General features: G+C 40.7%; 1 protein-coding gene across 1 annotated transcript in view; it reads right to left on the bottom strand.

Annotated features, from left to right (window-relative positions):
• The window catches only part of LOC117664614 (uncharacterized), a 32,483-nt gene extending 18,312 nt beyond the window's left edge, over nt 1-14,171 (bottom strand). The window contains exons 1-7 of the mRNA XM_034415718.3: nt 13,738-14,171; nt 10,427-10,498; nt 10,153-10,224; nt 7,193-7,264; nt 6,344-6,424; nt 4,415-4,486; nt 2,113-2,187 (exon numbers count right to left, since the gene is read on the bottom strand). Of these exons, the coding sequence (XP_034271609.2) occupies nt 2,113-2,187; nt 4,415-4,486; nt 6,344-6,424; nt 7,193-7,264; nt 10,153-10,224; nt 10,427-10,498; nt 13,738-14,051 (758 nt within the window). The 5' untranslated portion in view covers nt 14,052-14,171. The remainder of the gene's footprint in view (nt 1-2,112; nt 2,188-4,414; nt 4,487-6,343; nt 6,425-7,192; nt 7,265-10,152; nt 10,225-10,426; nt 10,499-13,737) is intronic.
• Nucleotides 14,172-14,306: the final 135 nt, after the last annotated feature.

Genomic DNA, 14,306 nt, shown 5'->3' with positions numbered 1-14,306 from the left:
GTTCTGTGGTCGTGGCTTATTTTGTGGGTGTGGCTTGATGGTCATGTGACAATTATTTAGGATTTAGCAGAGGTAGTGGTCTACCAGGTTTTAACTACTTGCAGAGCTGTACCGGTCTACCCATTTACTTTTGCAGGCACTGGTCTACCATTTATTTTTGCAGGCACTGATCTACTCATGTATTTTTGCAGGCACTGGTCTACCCATTTATTTTTGCAGGCACTGATCTACTCATGTATTTTTGCAGGCACTGGTCTACCCATTTATTTTTGCAGGCACTGATCTACTCATGTATTTTTGCAGGCACTGGTCTACCCATTTATTTTTGCAGGCACCGGTCTACTTACTTACTTACTTACTTACTTACTTACTTACTTACTTACTTACTTATTTATTTATTTATTTATTTATTTATTTATTTATTTATTTATTTATTTATTAAATTTGTATACCACCCTTCTCCTTTCGGACTCAGGGCGGTGAACAGCCAAAATAAAAACATTTGTACACAAAAGTTAAAATAATTATTTAAAACAAATTAAATAGAATTTTGCCCATAATTTAAAACATATCAATTAAAATCAATATCAAACGTTAAAACCAACATGGAATCAGGCCAGCCTGGCTAGCTGAAAAAAGTAAGTTTTTAGGGCCCGACGAAAAGTCTGGAGGTCTGAGATCACTCGTATCTCTGGAGGTAGATGGTTCCAGAGGGTAGATGCCACCACAGAGAAGGCTCTCCCCCTGGGGGTTGCCAGCCGACATTGTCTGGCTGATGGCACCCTGAGGAGGCCCTCTCTGTGGGAGCAAACTGGCCGGTGGGAGGCAATTGGTGGCAGAAGGCGGTCCCGTAAGTACCCTGGCCTTAAGCCATGGAGCGCTTTAAAGATGGTCACCAACACCTTGAAACGTACCCGGAAGTCCACTGGAAGCCAATGCAGCTCGCGCAGGAGAGGTGTCACGTGGGAGTGCCCCGTCGCTCCCATAATCCCCCGCGCGGCCGCATTTTGCACCAGTTGGAGCCTCCGGGTGCACCCCAAAGGGAGCCCCATGTAGAGAGCGTTACAATAGTAACGCTCTCTAATTTGTTTTCTTTTAACACTGATCAGCTGTAGGGCGGCCCTTTGAAGCCCCGCGGCAAGAGTTTAAAGTTTTTTTCCCTCTAGCCATCAGCTGGGACTCAGGAGGCAGCAATAGATTGGGGCGGGGCCAAATAAAAGGTAAGAATAACACGGAGGGTGGGGGGGCGGGGGGGCAGAACTGGTTCATATCATCACTGCTACCGGCTTAGCGGAACCAGGCTGAACCAGGAGAACCCACCACTGGTCCCTGCTCTCCCTCTTACCTGCAGTTCATATTGTATCAGGGGTAAAATTCAGCAGGTTCTGACATTCTGGAGAACCGGTAGTGGAAATTTTGAGCAGTTCAGAGAACTGGTAGCAGAAATTTTGAGTAGTCTGGAGAACCGACAATATCACCTCTGGCTGGCCCCCGAGTGGGGTGGGAATATAGATTTTGCAGTATCTTTCCCCCAGGAGTGGGGTGGGAATGGGGATTTTGCAGTATCCTTCCCCTGGAGTGGGGTGGGAATGGAGATTTTGCAGTATTCTTCCCCTGCCACGCCCACCAAGCCACACCACGTCCATCAGACTACGCCCACAGAACCAGTAGTAAAAAAATTTAGATTTCACCACTGTATTGTATGTATGCGAAAGAGCAAGACCGATAGCAATGTACAAACTATCTGTAAGAGATTTTCATCTGCCAGTTTTGATGTTTTCGTTAATAAATTTTAGTTGATAGGTTCTAAGAAACTCTTGTTGTTTTGAGATGTACTGTGGACAAAAAATGTTTTGGGACAACCACCATATCCACAGGCAACATCCATGATAACTGAGCATTCTTGTTGGGAAATGTGTTTTAATAGTGGCTTGAGCTACTATTACTTTTAATATTAGTAAAATGCTCCCCATGAGGAAATGACAACATCTGCAGTAGCATTTTCAAAAGTATGAGAGGAGGGAAAAAAGAAGAGAAGGGGGAAAGGGATAATATGGCCCCCTTCCCCTAACTTTGTCTTGGAAGTTACAGAGTAAGATCAGAGGTACTTACAGAGTTTTCAACTTGAAGGACATTTTGAGCAAATTCTCTAGTATGTCTATGGTTATTTCTGTAGAGCCAAGGTCCCTGCAAAAAAAAGGACATGCTGACTTTTCCAGAGATAGGGAGAGATAGACAATTTGCACAACACAGCCAGTGAAAATAAATTCATGACGTTGAGTGGGAGATTTTGTCTCATTGGCTATCCTTTGACTTGGTTCAGTAGTGGATAACCTTTATGCCAAAAAAGAAGGAGCATGGGGGGGGGGCGCACATGCCCACACCCATAATTCAGTGCGCCTTGCTACCCCACACATGCATGCGGGATCCCCCTGCTTTTGGCCCGGTGGGCCCGGTAGGCTCATTTTTCGCCCTCCCCAGGCTCCAGAGGCTTTCTTGGAGCCTGGGAAGGGCTCCCCCCAGAGGCCAGAAATGGCCCATTTGCTGACTTCTGGTGGAACCAGAAGGCCCATTTTTTGCTCTCGTCAGGCTCCAGAAGCTTTCTAGGAGCCTGGGGAGGGCAAAAACGGCCTTCCCTATCCCTCCGGAATCTCTCTGGAGGCCAGAAACAGTGTGTTTTCTGACTTTCAGTGGGCCTGGAAGGCCTGAAAAATAGCTGGCCGGCGCGTGCACATGCCAGAACTGAGCTAAAGCAGCACTCCTGTGCCCACCAATATGGCTCCACATACCACCTATGGCACTTGTGCCATAGGTTCGCCATCACGGACCTAGTTTATGACTGGGCTTACAACACAGTTAACCAAGTTAAGACCTAGCATCTACAGTCACATAATAGGCAAAATTAGACTATTTTAAATCTTATTTTGTGCTCTTTTTTTGGATTAGCATGATATGTTTATAGTTCAGTACACCGAGCAAACACAATACCCGTTTAGTAGCCCACTTTCATATTCAATAACCAATGTAAGTGTTGAGAGCTCAGTTTATCTGATTGGATTGCTCAAATATAAAATGAATAAATATTACTGTTTCACTGCTCTGAGCTCCTTGAGGAAAAGGACACAAACAACAATGTGGTAATTTAAAAGTAATCAAATGATTTGACCAGCTGCTGTAGGGAGGTAGGAAAGGGATTGCTTCTGCTGAACAATACTATACACAACACTTCATCATGCAGAGCTGGGTTGGAAAGTTGCCATGACTTATCCCTCAAGCTGAGTTTCAAATGCCAGGATGTAAATCCTGCCACATTGGAATCAATGCTTAAAGGAAGAAAAGAAATACATATAAAAATGTTCCTTCCTATTAAATAATCACAGCCCATCACTGAGATAGTTGGCACTGGTTTCCATAGGAGTTGTCAGAGTGATTAAGTCTGGGCATGGGAAGACCCAAGTTCCAGTCTCCACTTAATTGTCTGAACTCCCTCAGTGATTTTGGATCAGCCACTCATTCTCAGCCATCCTAACCCACAAGGCTTTTGTTGTAGGGCAGGGGTGGGCAACTATGGCCCTTTTATGACTTGTGGACTTCAACTCCCAGAATTCCTGAGCCAGCCATGTTACCTCAGGAATTCTGGGAATTGAAGTCCACAAGTCATAAAAGGGCCATAGTTGTCCACCTCTGTTGTAGGGGAATACATACATTGTGATAAGTTCACACCAAATAAAAATACTAACAGTTGATTTTGAACAAGGCTTGAGCTTCAATGCTTATTCTAAAAATTAGCTTTATAGATCGATTTGCCTAAAGTCTTCCAGTGGGTACAAAATATATTGGGATGGTTTCCTTTGCTATGTGCTGACAAAAAACAAATGTAGAATTAAAGCAACTTCATGTAGTTCCATGGATTCATTCATAAATTCCAGCCTAGGTATGAGATCCAGGACCCAGGATTAAAAATTAACATAATGAAATGCTGACAACTGCAAATATAAAATATACAATGCTTTCCTACTCCTTTTGCTCTTTTTTACATACACATATAATTCATGCCTATTTTGTTTTCTCCTCACAAAAATAACCCTGTAATTTATTTACAATTACCAACTTTTCCTTCAGACCCCAAGGCCAACTACCTAACCATCTCAATGAAGCCTAGTTCTAGTCTTCTAGTGAGATCTTTTTTCCTGATCTAGACAATATTAAAGCACTGACAGCTAACAACTATCCATGGTTATGCTATTCTATAGCTGTAAGAAAATCTGGACCCAGGTAATTCTGACTCTGACCAAGGACCATATTGATCTTCAGATATAGTAGCCCAAGCCAAATTAATCAGGGAAGAAAAAAAGCTGAATGCATTCCAGAGTAAACAAACCCTTAATAAAGCCAAGAGCAACTTCACACATACAGGTATTTCAGTGAGGGCAATTTGTAGAAATGGGAATCCTCAATCTTTCTCAGTGGGTTATGGTTGAGAATCCTGAGGGACAAAAGAGCTGGTTATAAGTTTGGCACAATTGAGGGTAGCAGAATAAAACAGGAAGAATTCAGGTAGTGTATAAGCAACACGTTATTCAAGTTTTCTATTGGTCTTTGACTTAAATAACTTTATTATTAACTACTAATCCTACTAGTAAGAAATAATAAGCAAAAGAAATTAAAGGCAGCAGATCTGAAAAAAGAAATATAAATTCAGTTTATATCAGCATTTTTACTTTATTTCTCCGCATTTTCCTACCTACAAGCAAGTATCCTTGTTTCCATGCCCATCCCATATTTTGTCTTTTCATTTTTCCCTTCTGTCTTTTGAGATCTTTGTCAATTCCATTCAGTCACATTTTCCTTTTCTCTCAGTCGTCTTTCTTCATGTATTGTTTTGCATTTCCCACTCAGTTTAAACCATCTCAACAAACTGCATCTCTTCCATACTGGCTAATTATTTTTGTGTTTAAACCACATTTGTTCATCATCAATATTCTTATGGACCCTATGATTTCTTTTTAAGAAGTAACAAACTTTTTAAGTAACTCATTTTCACTGCATTCAACTTTGTTATATTTATCTGGCATACTTAGTTCTCACTTCCAGTCAAAAAAGTGGCAGGAGCATGCTCTTATCCTTAGCAGAATTCCCCAAGTATTCAAGACTAGTAGCCTTTGATGGATCTTTTCTCCTTTTTCCTTTAGAACTACCCAAGGTAATATTTGCTACATCTTATGGTAAAGAATTTATCTGGCTTATTTTGCACCAGATAAAATGTTATATTTCAAGTGCACTAAACTATTTCTGATTGTCCTATTCTTCCCTTTCATTTTTTCCGTTCAATTAAGGAACAGGTTCCTCTTACCACCAAATTCATTCAAAAGCTCCTAATAGGAACTTTGCCTCTTTTTTAATCAATCCCTCATTTCTGAGCATCTCCTTTGAGGTCAGTGTGATTGCATGTATATTAAATGTAGCAAAGCCAAGTTCTCTACTTGTTCTCTAAGATCTTGTGCTAGATTAAAGGCATACCTAAATTCTTATTTTTTGGGATCATTTCTCCCAAAATGATCCTATTCCATCAAAGGCTTTTTCTCACATTTTACAGACTAAACAATAACATTAATGCTACCTAAATTCGAGAGATTAATGTACTCAAGGAATACTTTCCAATTTAGTGATTCTTTACTCACAAGAGTTTTGAGAATGAGGTTCGGATTTGTGTAGTTTACCAGCTCTCCTGTTTAAATTTGCAAATATTTCCACTACAGCGCTTACCTTTTTGTTAAAAACTAAAGTAAAAAATATATGATATTTTCCCTTCCCTCTCTAAATTGTTTGAACATGAAAAAAGAGGGTTTGTGAGAAAATGCTTAGTATCTCAAAGGGTTAAAGCTCTGCCATTATATTTTGGATGACTTGCCTTAAATATATTGTAGCAACAATGAATTTAAGGACCATTGCTATACTAATAGTGCCTCGAATCTCACTTATCTATTATGTATTTATATAGCTCAGTAAGAATTCATCACAAAATGCTAGTTATTGTTACTCCAAGGAAGCAGTGTGGAATAACCAATGTTATGGGAACAATGGGATGTAAAGTCATAACAATATAAGAAAATATCCCAGAGATGTCATGGTGGGAGATCAAGACATCTGCCTTGGAGACCAACTTAGAGACTGTTGGCTGTCCCTACTCAGAGGCTATATCGTTTCCTTCTCCTTCAAAAGAGAAGTGTTTGGGATTGAAAGCCATCATACAAGCCTGTTGATCTCCTGCAAGCATTAGGGGAGAGTTTATGCCCCATTGTTAGAAGCCATCTATCTCACCTACTATATGACTTTCACTTACAACTTGTATAGCAACTGCATTCCGTGCCAGGCCTGAAAAGCCCCCTGTGTTATCCGCACAATACGATTGCCACTGAGATTGCTGGAAAGGAAAGGAAAGCAAGAGAGCTATGTAGAACGTCTTCCACTGTATTAAATAAACAACAGATAAAATAAAGCAGACCCAAAATAACTTTTTTCTTCTTCTTCGTTGACTGGGGATGTGAGAATTACATGCAGGGTGAGGGTGATTTCTTCCTTTTCCAATGAACTAGCTGTATACTCCCATTCTGACCTTTTGAACAATCACTCCAGGCTTCCTCCAATTACCATGCTAGTTCTTCAGTTAGAAGCGTCAATGCATGTTTAGGGTTAAGGTGTCATTATTTAATAGGATGGCAGAGCTCATGGGGGCTAATTAAATCCTCTGCAAGCCATATAATTTTGCCTCTAGAGATTCCAAGTTCATAGTAAGCCCTACAGCTCCATAAAAACACTTTAGGCTCTTCCCACTTATGAAGACTTAGGTATGCCCTGCCAATCAAACCTAGAGTTGAATCTTGATCCACTCAGAGTTCAGTCTGAACTCATAGGGTAGTTCTTAGAAAATGCAAAATTCGTATTGTCTTCCCTGAGTCAAGCCCTCTAGAGAGAGATCTGCCTCCTTTATCCTTGAGTCCATGCTCCCCTCCCCATTTTAAATATTGTTGACGGCAGGTCAACCATTCAGTAATAAGTCATTGATACACTTAACAGCTGGAAGATTTATTGCCATTTGATTTCAGTTTGCCTCCTTCCCCAATTTCCACCATGGTTTAAACTCTGTGTGTGTGTGTGTATTTTTATTTTTATTTTTTGCTTAAAGACTTACATAGATTGCAGAAGTGGAACAGGTTCAAATGCATTTTTCTCAATGGTCTGTATTCGATTATATGAGACATCCCTGTTTAAAAGAGCACACATATTATATTACACCTGGAACAAAATGCCAGCTCCATCTTCACCTCTCACAGTTGCTTTATGTGTTTTTCATTTATTTGCTAGTCTGTAATATATAGCTTTAATAAAATATAGCAAGCCAATATGTGGTGTGTGGGTGAGATCAGCACAGCACTTCACACACAACAAGGCTCCTTGTGCCATTGTTTTTCCATCTACCCCCTTATTGTTTAATTACTGTTTGCAGCACTATTGTCCATGGTAGCAAGCAGAACGGGGAATTATAGCCCCGCATACAGTCAGTTTGGTGTAGCGGTTAAGGCACGATGCTAGCAGCAGGAGACTGTGAGTTCCAGTTCCACCTTAGGCATGAAAGCTGTCTGGGTGACTTTGGACCAGTCTCTCTCTCTCTCTCTCTCAGCCAAATTCACCTCATAGGGTTGTTGTTTTAAGGAAAATAGGAGGAGGAAGGAGTATATTGTGTATTTACTGTCTCGAGTTAGTAATAAAAAATAATAAAGGTGGAGTATAAACAACCTATCTGAAGGGCATCAGCTTGGAGAAGGCTGTCCTAAAACTTTGCAGATTTGTCTGTCTCCCACACTGCTGCTTTTAGTAGGTTGAAGATAAGCACATTTCTGGAGGGCTTTTGAGGATTTATGGCATATATTTGTTTTCATTTTATCTACTTTTTTTTTATTCTTTATGGTATCTTATAGGTCACCAAGAACCTTGTAATTGTGGTGACATACAACTTTGTTGCCTAAGCAAATAAGCATGATGAAATCCCCCAGAACTATAAGATTGGGGGACTCCAGTGCCAACTAGAAATCTCATCTAATCCCCAATCTCACAAGTAAGGCCTCATATCCAGCTATCTAAAGGCAGTACCCAATCTCAACTCCCACCCAAACATAGCAATTCTGCTAACATAGCTTTGGTGCCATACTCCTTCTTCATGGTCAGCCAGGTCTCGGTAATGCACAGGAAGATGGCTGCCCAAGGATTAAACCTAAAATTAGGGTTAGAACTTTATTAAAAACCAATATTATTCAAAAGCACCAGCCAGAGTTCAAAGCCTAAGGAAATTGAGGATCAGCACAAGGAATCAGGACCCAGAACCAAAACAATACATTGAGACTGTGAACAGCCCACTCTCTACCTCCAACTCTTATCTTTCAATGCCCATTACCACTACCATATTTCTACTTGCCCCCAAGATCAGCCCATCCCTTGCCCTTGCCCCTTCTGATTGGTATTATGAGTTGTGGTGGCGCAGTGGTTAGAATGCAGTACTGCAGGCTACTTCTGCTGACTGCCCGTTGGCCTACAATTTGGCAGATCAAATCTCACCAGACTCAAAGTTGACTCAGCCTTCCATCCTTCCGAGGTGGGTAAATTGAGGACCCAGATTGTTGGGGTCAATAGGCTGACTCTGTAAACCTCTTAGAGAAGCCTGTAAAAGCACTGTCAAATGGTATGTAAGTCTACGTGCTATTGCCTAGGATGCTTTTGACAGACACAAACCACACCACCTTTCTATCCAACCTCTAATCATCCACTGCAGTCCCAGGTGCCCCGTTCTTATTGAGGAATTGAAGGTAAAACAACCGCCATCCATCAAAACAAGGTCAAACTGCTACCCCCTCCAATCCAACATGCAATGGATTAGGTAGTCAAAGCTTCTGTTATCCTTAAACCACTGTTAAATTCAAGCAACTCAACTATAGCCAAGACTTTCTAACTAAAAGTTCCTTTAGCCTTTGATGAAACTTCAGGGAGCAGAGTATCAGAATCTTAAGAAGACCATGAGACATATGTCTATTTTGGCTGCTCTTAGTATCCTCAGTTCCCTTCATGATGTGAAGTAGATGAAATGGCTGCCTTCCCCTTCCGGGCATTGTGTCACAAACAAAGCAAGATGGCTACTCTCCTTTTAATCTCTCTACCATGGTATAGTCCACAAGCCCCCCCACTTCTAAAAAAAATGCTTTTTTTTGAGAGGAGCAAATCCCAAGAGAGCTAATGCTAATGGAATGTTATTTCCCACAAATTTGTATGTGGTCTTTGCAGCAAGGAATGAAGCTATTGCAAAGCACTCTCAATATTACATTTCCTAAAAGAGAGCTTGACTGAATAATCAGCACTTCAAAGGATGTCCGGTGCTGGCAGATGCTGACCCAGTTCAAATTAACTTTGCTAGAAGGCTGAGGATAATTCTACAATAAACAAATCTTTTAACTCTCAGCCTTCCTGATTCTGTTAGTCTAAGGCTGATTTGCACTGTTTTGACTATTTTCAACACCAGGACATCATAATTATAAACATATAAAATTATACAAATTTTAAATAAGAGCTAATCGGTGTTGGCCTGGTTTGATTAGTGGTTGAACTGAACACAGACTTCTCAGCCAGACTTCTCAGCCAAACAACATCCATTCACTGATCAACTTGGTGTTTTTTCTCATCCTGCCTTCTTTGATCAATCCATAAATTCACATTGATTCACCCTCCGCACAAAAATAATAATTTTAATAAGTCTAATTTCCCTCCATGTTTCTGTACTCATTGGGGAGGACATCCCAAAACTTCGGCCTTTTGGCTTCTTTATCTAGGAATGCCAGCCTTCTACTGAGCAATTTCAGTGTCAGGAAACCAGATGAGGCAATCATTTCAAAGGAAAGCCAGGAATATAACTTCAAATCAAGGAAGCAAATCATTCCTTCAAAAGGGAAGACCCAAGCGCAGAGAAAACATAGGAATAAAGTGTAAGCTTTATAATTGCATGCTCTACTTGTTAGGAACTTGATCATTAGGAGTTTCACTCAGTTCAAAAGTGGAACAGTCCTTTGGGAAATAGCAAGTAAGACATGACTAGGGATAGAAACTTACAGATGTATGAGTGAAAGCAAGCCATCTAGAGATGCATTATCCAGTCGGCTCAAGCGATTGTTCTTGAAGATCCTAAAGAGATGGAAGAAAATTTAGAACATACAGGCAAAATCACAGCCTTTCGCTGTGGTGGAAGATGGATACCATACTCTCCATTTCACTAGTCTATGTGCAGTGGTGAGACACTTGTGATGCATAACCTCCAAGCATTAACAATGGAAATGGATATTCCTTCCAAGTTAGTTATATAGGATGAACATGAGAGTATACTCACAAGTATTCAGTCCAAGGATAGGCCCACCACACCCGTTTGTTAATGGAAGAAACTGTGTTTCCAGTAAAATCCCTGGAGGGAAAAAATGAATATAAGAGAATACATACAATTCAAATGTACAGAATGTCTTGAAATGAGCATTATGTTCTACCTCTGATTTGTACATCACATTAATCTTACACACTAAACGGAGATACATCTGGAAAAAAAATGATACAACTCAAGCCACCACAGAATCTTCTCAAGATCAGCCACAGGTGTTCAGATGTGTTTCCCCTTACACACACTTTCATTTTTGTTATTCACAGATTGGTGAACCTGTGGTCTGGCAGCTCTAACCTTCACAAACAACAGTGAGGGACGCTGACAGTTGCACTTGAGTCACCTCTGGAAAGTCACAAGTTGCCTATAAGTAGACCTTAAAATGAAATATTGGGAAGAAACTGATCTTACAATATTTTTTGAGTTGGCTCTGGGGCAAACAGCTGCCTTGACATTTCTGCTAAAAAAACAAACCAAACATTAAACTAAACTGAAAATGAGAACATAACAACTCTTCTGAAACCCTATTATATTATGCTTGTTGATTTGTCTATATTCTTATAAAAATACAGCAGGCTTAGTCAAAATATGTTGGGACTAAGGCTTCCCCTTCTTTAGCATCACATGAATTTCACAATTTCTAAATATATCAGTAGAATTGGAAGACAGTTGGTTTTTGTGTGTAAGGGAGACCTAGAACTCAGAGTTTAATGATTTCAAGGCCAAATCTATAACAATTATATTAAACTGGCTATTTTATATAATAAAAATAGAAGAAATTGTTTTGTTATTTTGTCACCTCCTTCTAATATGTATTGATATTCCCTACTGAGTCTATTTGGAATGAATGAATGAATGAATGAATGAATGAATGAATGAATGAATGAATGAATGAATGTATACCTGTATATATATATACCTGGTCTACCCCAACATGTGGGAGGGGGCATTCTGCTCCCTTTCGCCTTTCAGCTCCAATCCAGGAGCCCTCAAGCAGTCACATTCATGACAAACCATTTTATACCAAATTTATATTTTGCTGATAAAGAAATAAAGGGAGACTAGTTATTTCTTTATCAGCAAAATATAAATTTTATATATATATACTTTTTATATAAATATAGATGTTTCTAAGTAATATAAACAGATTTCTTGAAATCTGATAATTATTTTTTGTTAATTGATAAGCTGTACCATATTTTTTGGAGTATAACACACACTTCCCCCCCCTTAAAGTGGCTGAAAAATTGGGTGCGTCTTATACTCCAAATGTAGCCCCATCCACCCGCCGGCGCCCACCCTTCGGCATCAGTGTGTCCTCTTCCTGACTGCAGAGATTGCCACAGACAATGGCTTATGTTTTTGGGCTCTGCGCCTCTTTTTCAGCCTCCAAATGCTGTTTGAGTGTAGTTCAAGGCTGCGGGGGTTGCCAAAACATATTGCCACTGATCGCTGCCTCCGGGCATTGCATTTTAGGCTTCTGCGCATTGCATTTTAGGCAGTGGTGGGATTCAGCCAGTTCGCACTTCGGGAGAACCGGTTGTTAACTTTCTGATCAGTTTGGCAAACTGGTTGTTGGAAGAAATCATTAGGCAGAGAACAGGTTGTTAAATTACTTGAATCCCACTGATTTTAGGGCTCTGCACATCCCGTTTTTGGCCTCTGTGCATCGCGTTTTCGGGTGGCAATGTGCTTTGGCGATTTCACGGAGGCGCTCATAACCAGTGAACTAATGTGCTGAAGCTGACCAGGCTAAGGACGCTAGCCAGATGAATATCTGGTAGGCAGAGGCAGAATTTTTTTTCCCTATTTTCCTCCCCAAAAACTTAGGTGCGTTTTATATTCTGGAGCATCTTATACTCTGAAAAATATGGTAACTTTTAAAAAAAAAACACTTTTGGCTTTTCTCACAAACTTCTTTGTCTAATCTGTAATATAACCTTTGAGTATGTTAATAATGCATTCAAAGGTGTATTTTATGTCTACCTGCCTACAGTGTTCAGAATAAATAACTTTAGTTTCAGATTAATTTTTTAATTAGGTCCTCTCCAAATGTTTTGAACTACAATAGGTATTAGGCCTCCAGAGCTATTGGATCACATTTTCCATACCTGCAGTTAGCACACCCATGTTAAATGGGGATGATTGAGAGTATAATGCAACAACAAATTGTAATATTGCCACTGCCCTTAGTAACCTTTTTTTTTTTTTTTTTTGCTGATTGCTATCTCTTCTGTTTTTGTGTGTCTTTGAGTCAGGTAACTCCAGGTAACTGCCTGTACTACTACTTGCAATTTTTCTTGGCAGGATTTAGAAAGTGGTTTGCCATAACATTCTTCCTAGGGCTGAAAGGGTGTGACTGGCCCGAAGTCACACCACCATTTAGAGTAGGGCAACTGTTAAGATATATAAATAACGGGGGGGAAAAAACCTACCCTCTCCATATCACCTTTGGCTAGATGATAAGGGAGGAGCATAGCAAAACAATTATTTAACAAGAAAAAAAAGTACCAATATCTCCCCCCCCAAAAAAAACCTCCCACAAAGAAAGTCCAGCTGCTTTTTGAAAACATGTTATGGGGCAGCCAAGATCTTGATGCCTGCCCTCTGTCTTCCTGGCCGGGCTCCACAGCTGAGGGGCGATGGAGCAGACTTTTGCTCGTCTGGGCCGCTTCCTGAAACTGGTAAGCTCTGCAGCCAGCCATTTAGCTTTTTCCCCATGGGGCACTCGCAGGAGGCACTGGCAGCAGGTGGAGGCAGAAGCAATCCCAACCCGCTGCCCACTCCATCCCTGTCTCTCGGTGTTCCTGCAACCGCGCCGAAGATCACCTGCCTCTCCCATGCCTCTGCCTCGATCTGTTGCCGGTGTGACCACGCAAGCCTCCTGCAAGGCAGCTGGGATCACTTCTTTCCCTTCCATTGCTGCTTCTTTCCCTTCCCCCCCCCCAAATATCTTTCCCTTCCATTCCTACTTCTGAGGAGCAGACAGCATGACTGAGAGAGCAGGGCCAGCGGTAGCACTTTAAAAAAGTAAGATCTCCCTGAAAATAAGCCCAAGCGCTTATTTTGAAGCCCAAAAGAAAATAAGACCCTGTCTTATTTTCGGGGAAACACGGTATACATTTCAGGATATACAACTTTTCACCTTTATGCTTATTGTACCTGAGAATATTATGCCTCTCACTTGTAACAAAAAAATTTTTCCCTTAAAGTGGACTTCCCTTCTCAATTATAGGTGTGGTAGTTACCTCCAAGACTTAAATACTCACAGCATGACAAAAATATAGGGATGACCAAATGGCTCTGGAACAGGCACATGGCTGAGACCAGGAAAATTGGTAATCCTGCTGCAGTTGAGGATTTTCAATGTACAATGGCATGAGTCTGGACACGGCTGTATCGCTGCATCCAGCCACCTAAGAGGCTCCAGTAAAATTCCAAAGAAGAAAAGAAGGGTAGCCGAGGCCGCAACCCATCCCATCTTTTCCATATGCCACATCCACATCATTCCATATGGAGGCTGCACTAGTGAGGCTGGTAATGGAGAAGGTATTCCAAGGGTTCCATTTAGTTGTGACATCATTTTACCATGATTCCTGACATCATAAAATTGCCAGAACCATGGCAACAATATAGGCAATGGTCTCTTTTATAGCTAATGAGCTGATTTCATGAGATCACAAATATTTGTGATTATTTTTTTGGGTCAGAGCCATAGTGGAGAATACTGTATATTTCAACTGGAAAATCAGATTGTAAGGCTTGGCTATCATTCTCCAGCTACTCAAAGACATCAGTGTAAATTACCCAAGGCTCGAAAAAAGGGATAAATAGTAGC

This window comes from Pantherophis guttatus, chromosome 4, assembly GCF_059756535.1.
Source record: "Pantherophis guttatus breed Tessera chromosome 4, ASM5975653v1, whole genome shotgun sequence".
Lineage (NCBI taxonomy): Eukaryota > Metazoa > Chordata > Lepidosauria > Squamata > Colubridae > Pantherophis > Pantherophis guttatus.
This window is presented reverse-complemented; position numbering and strand designations above follow the sequence as displayed.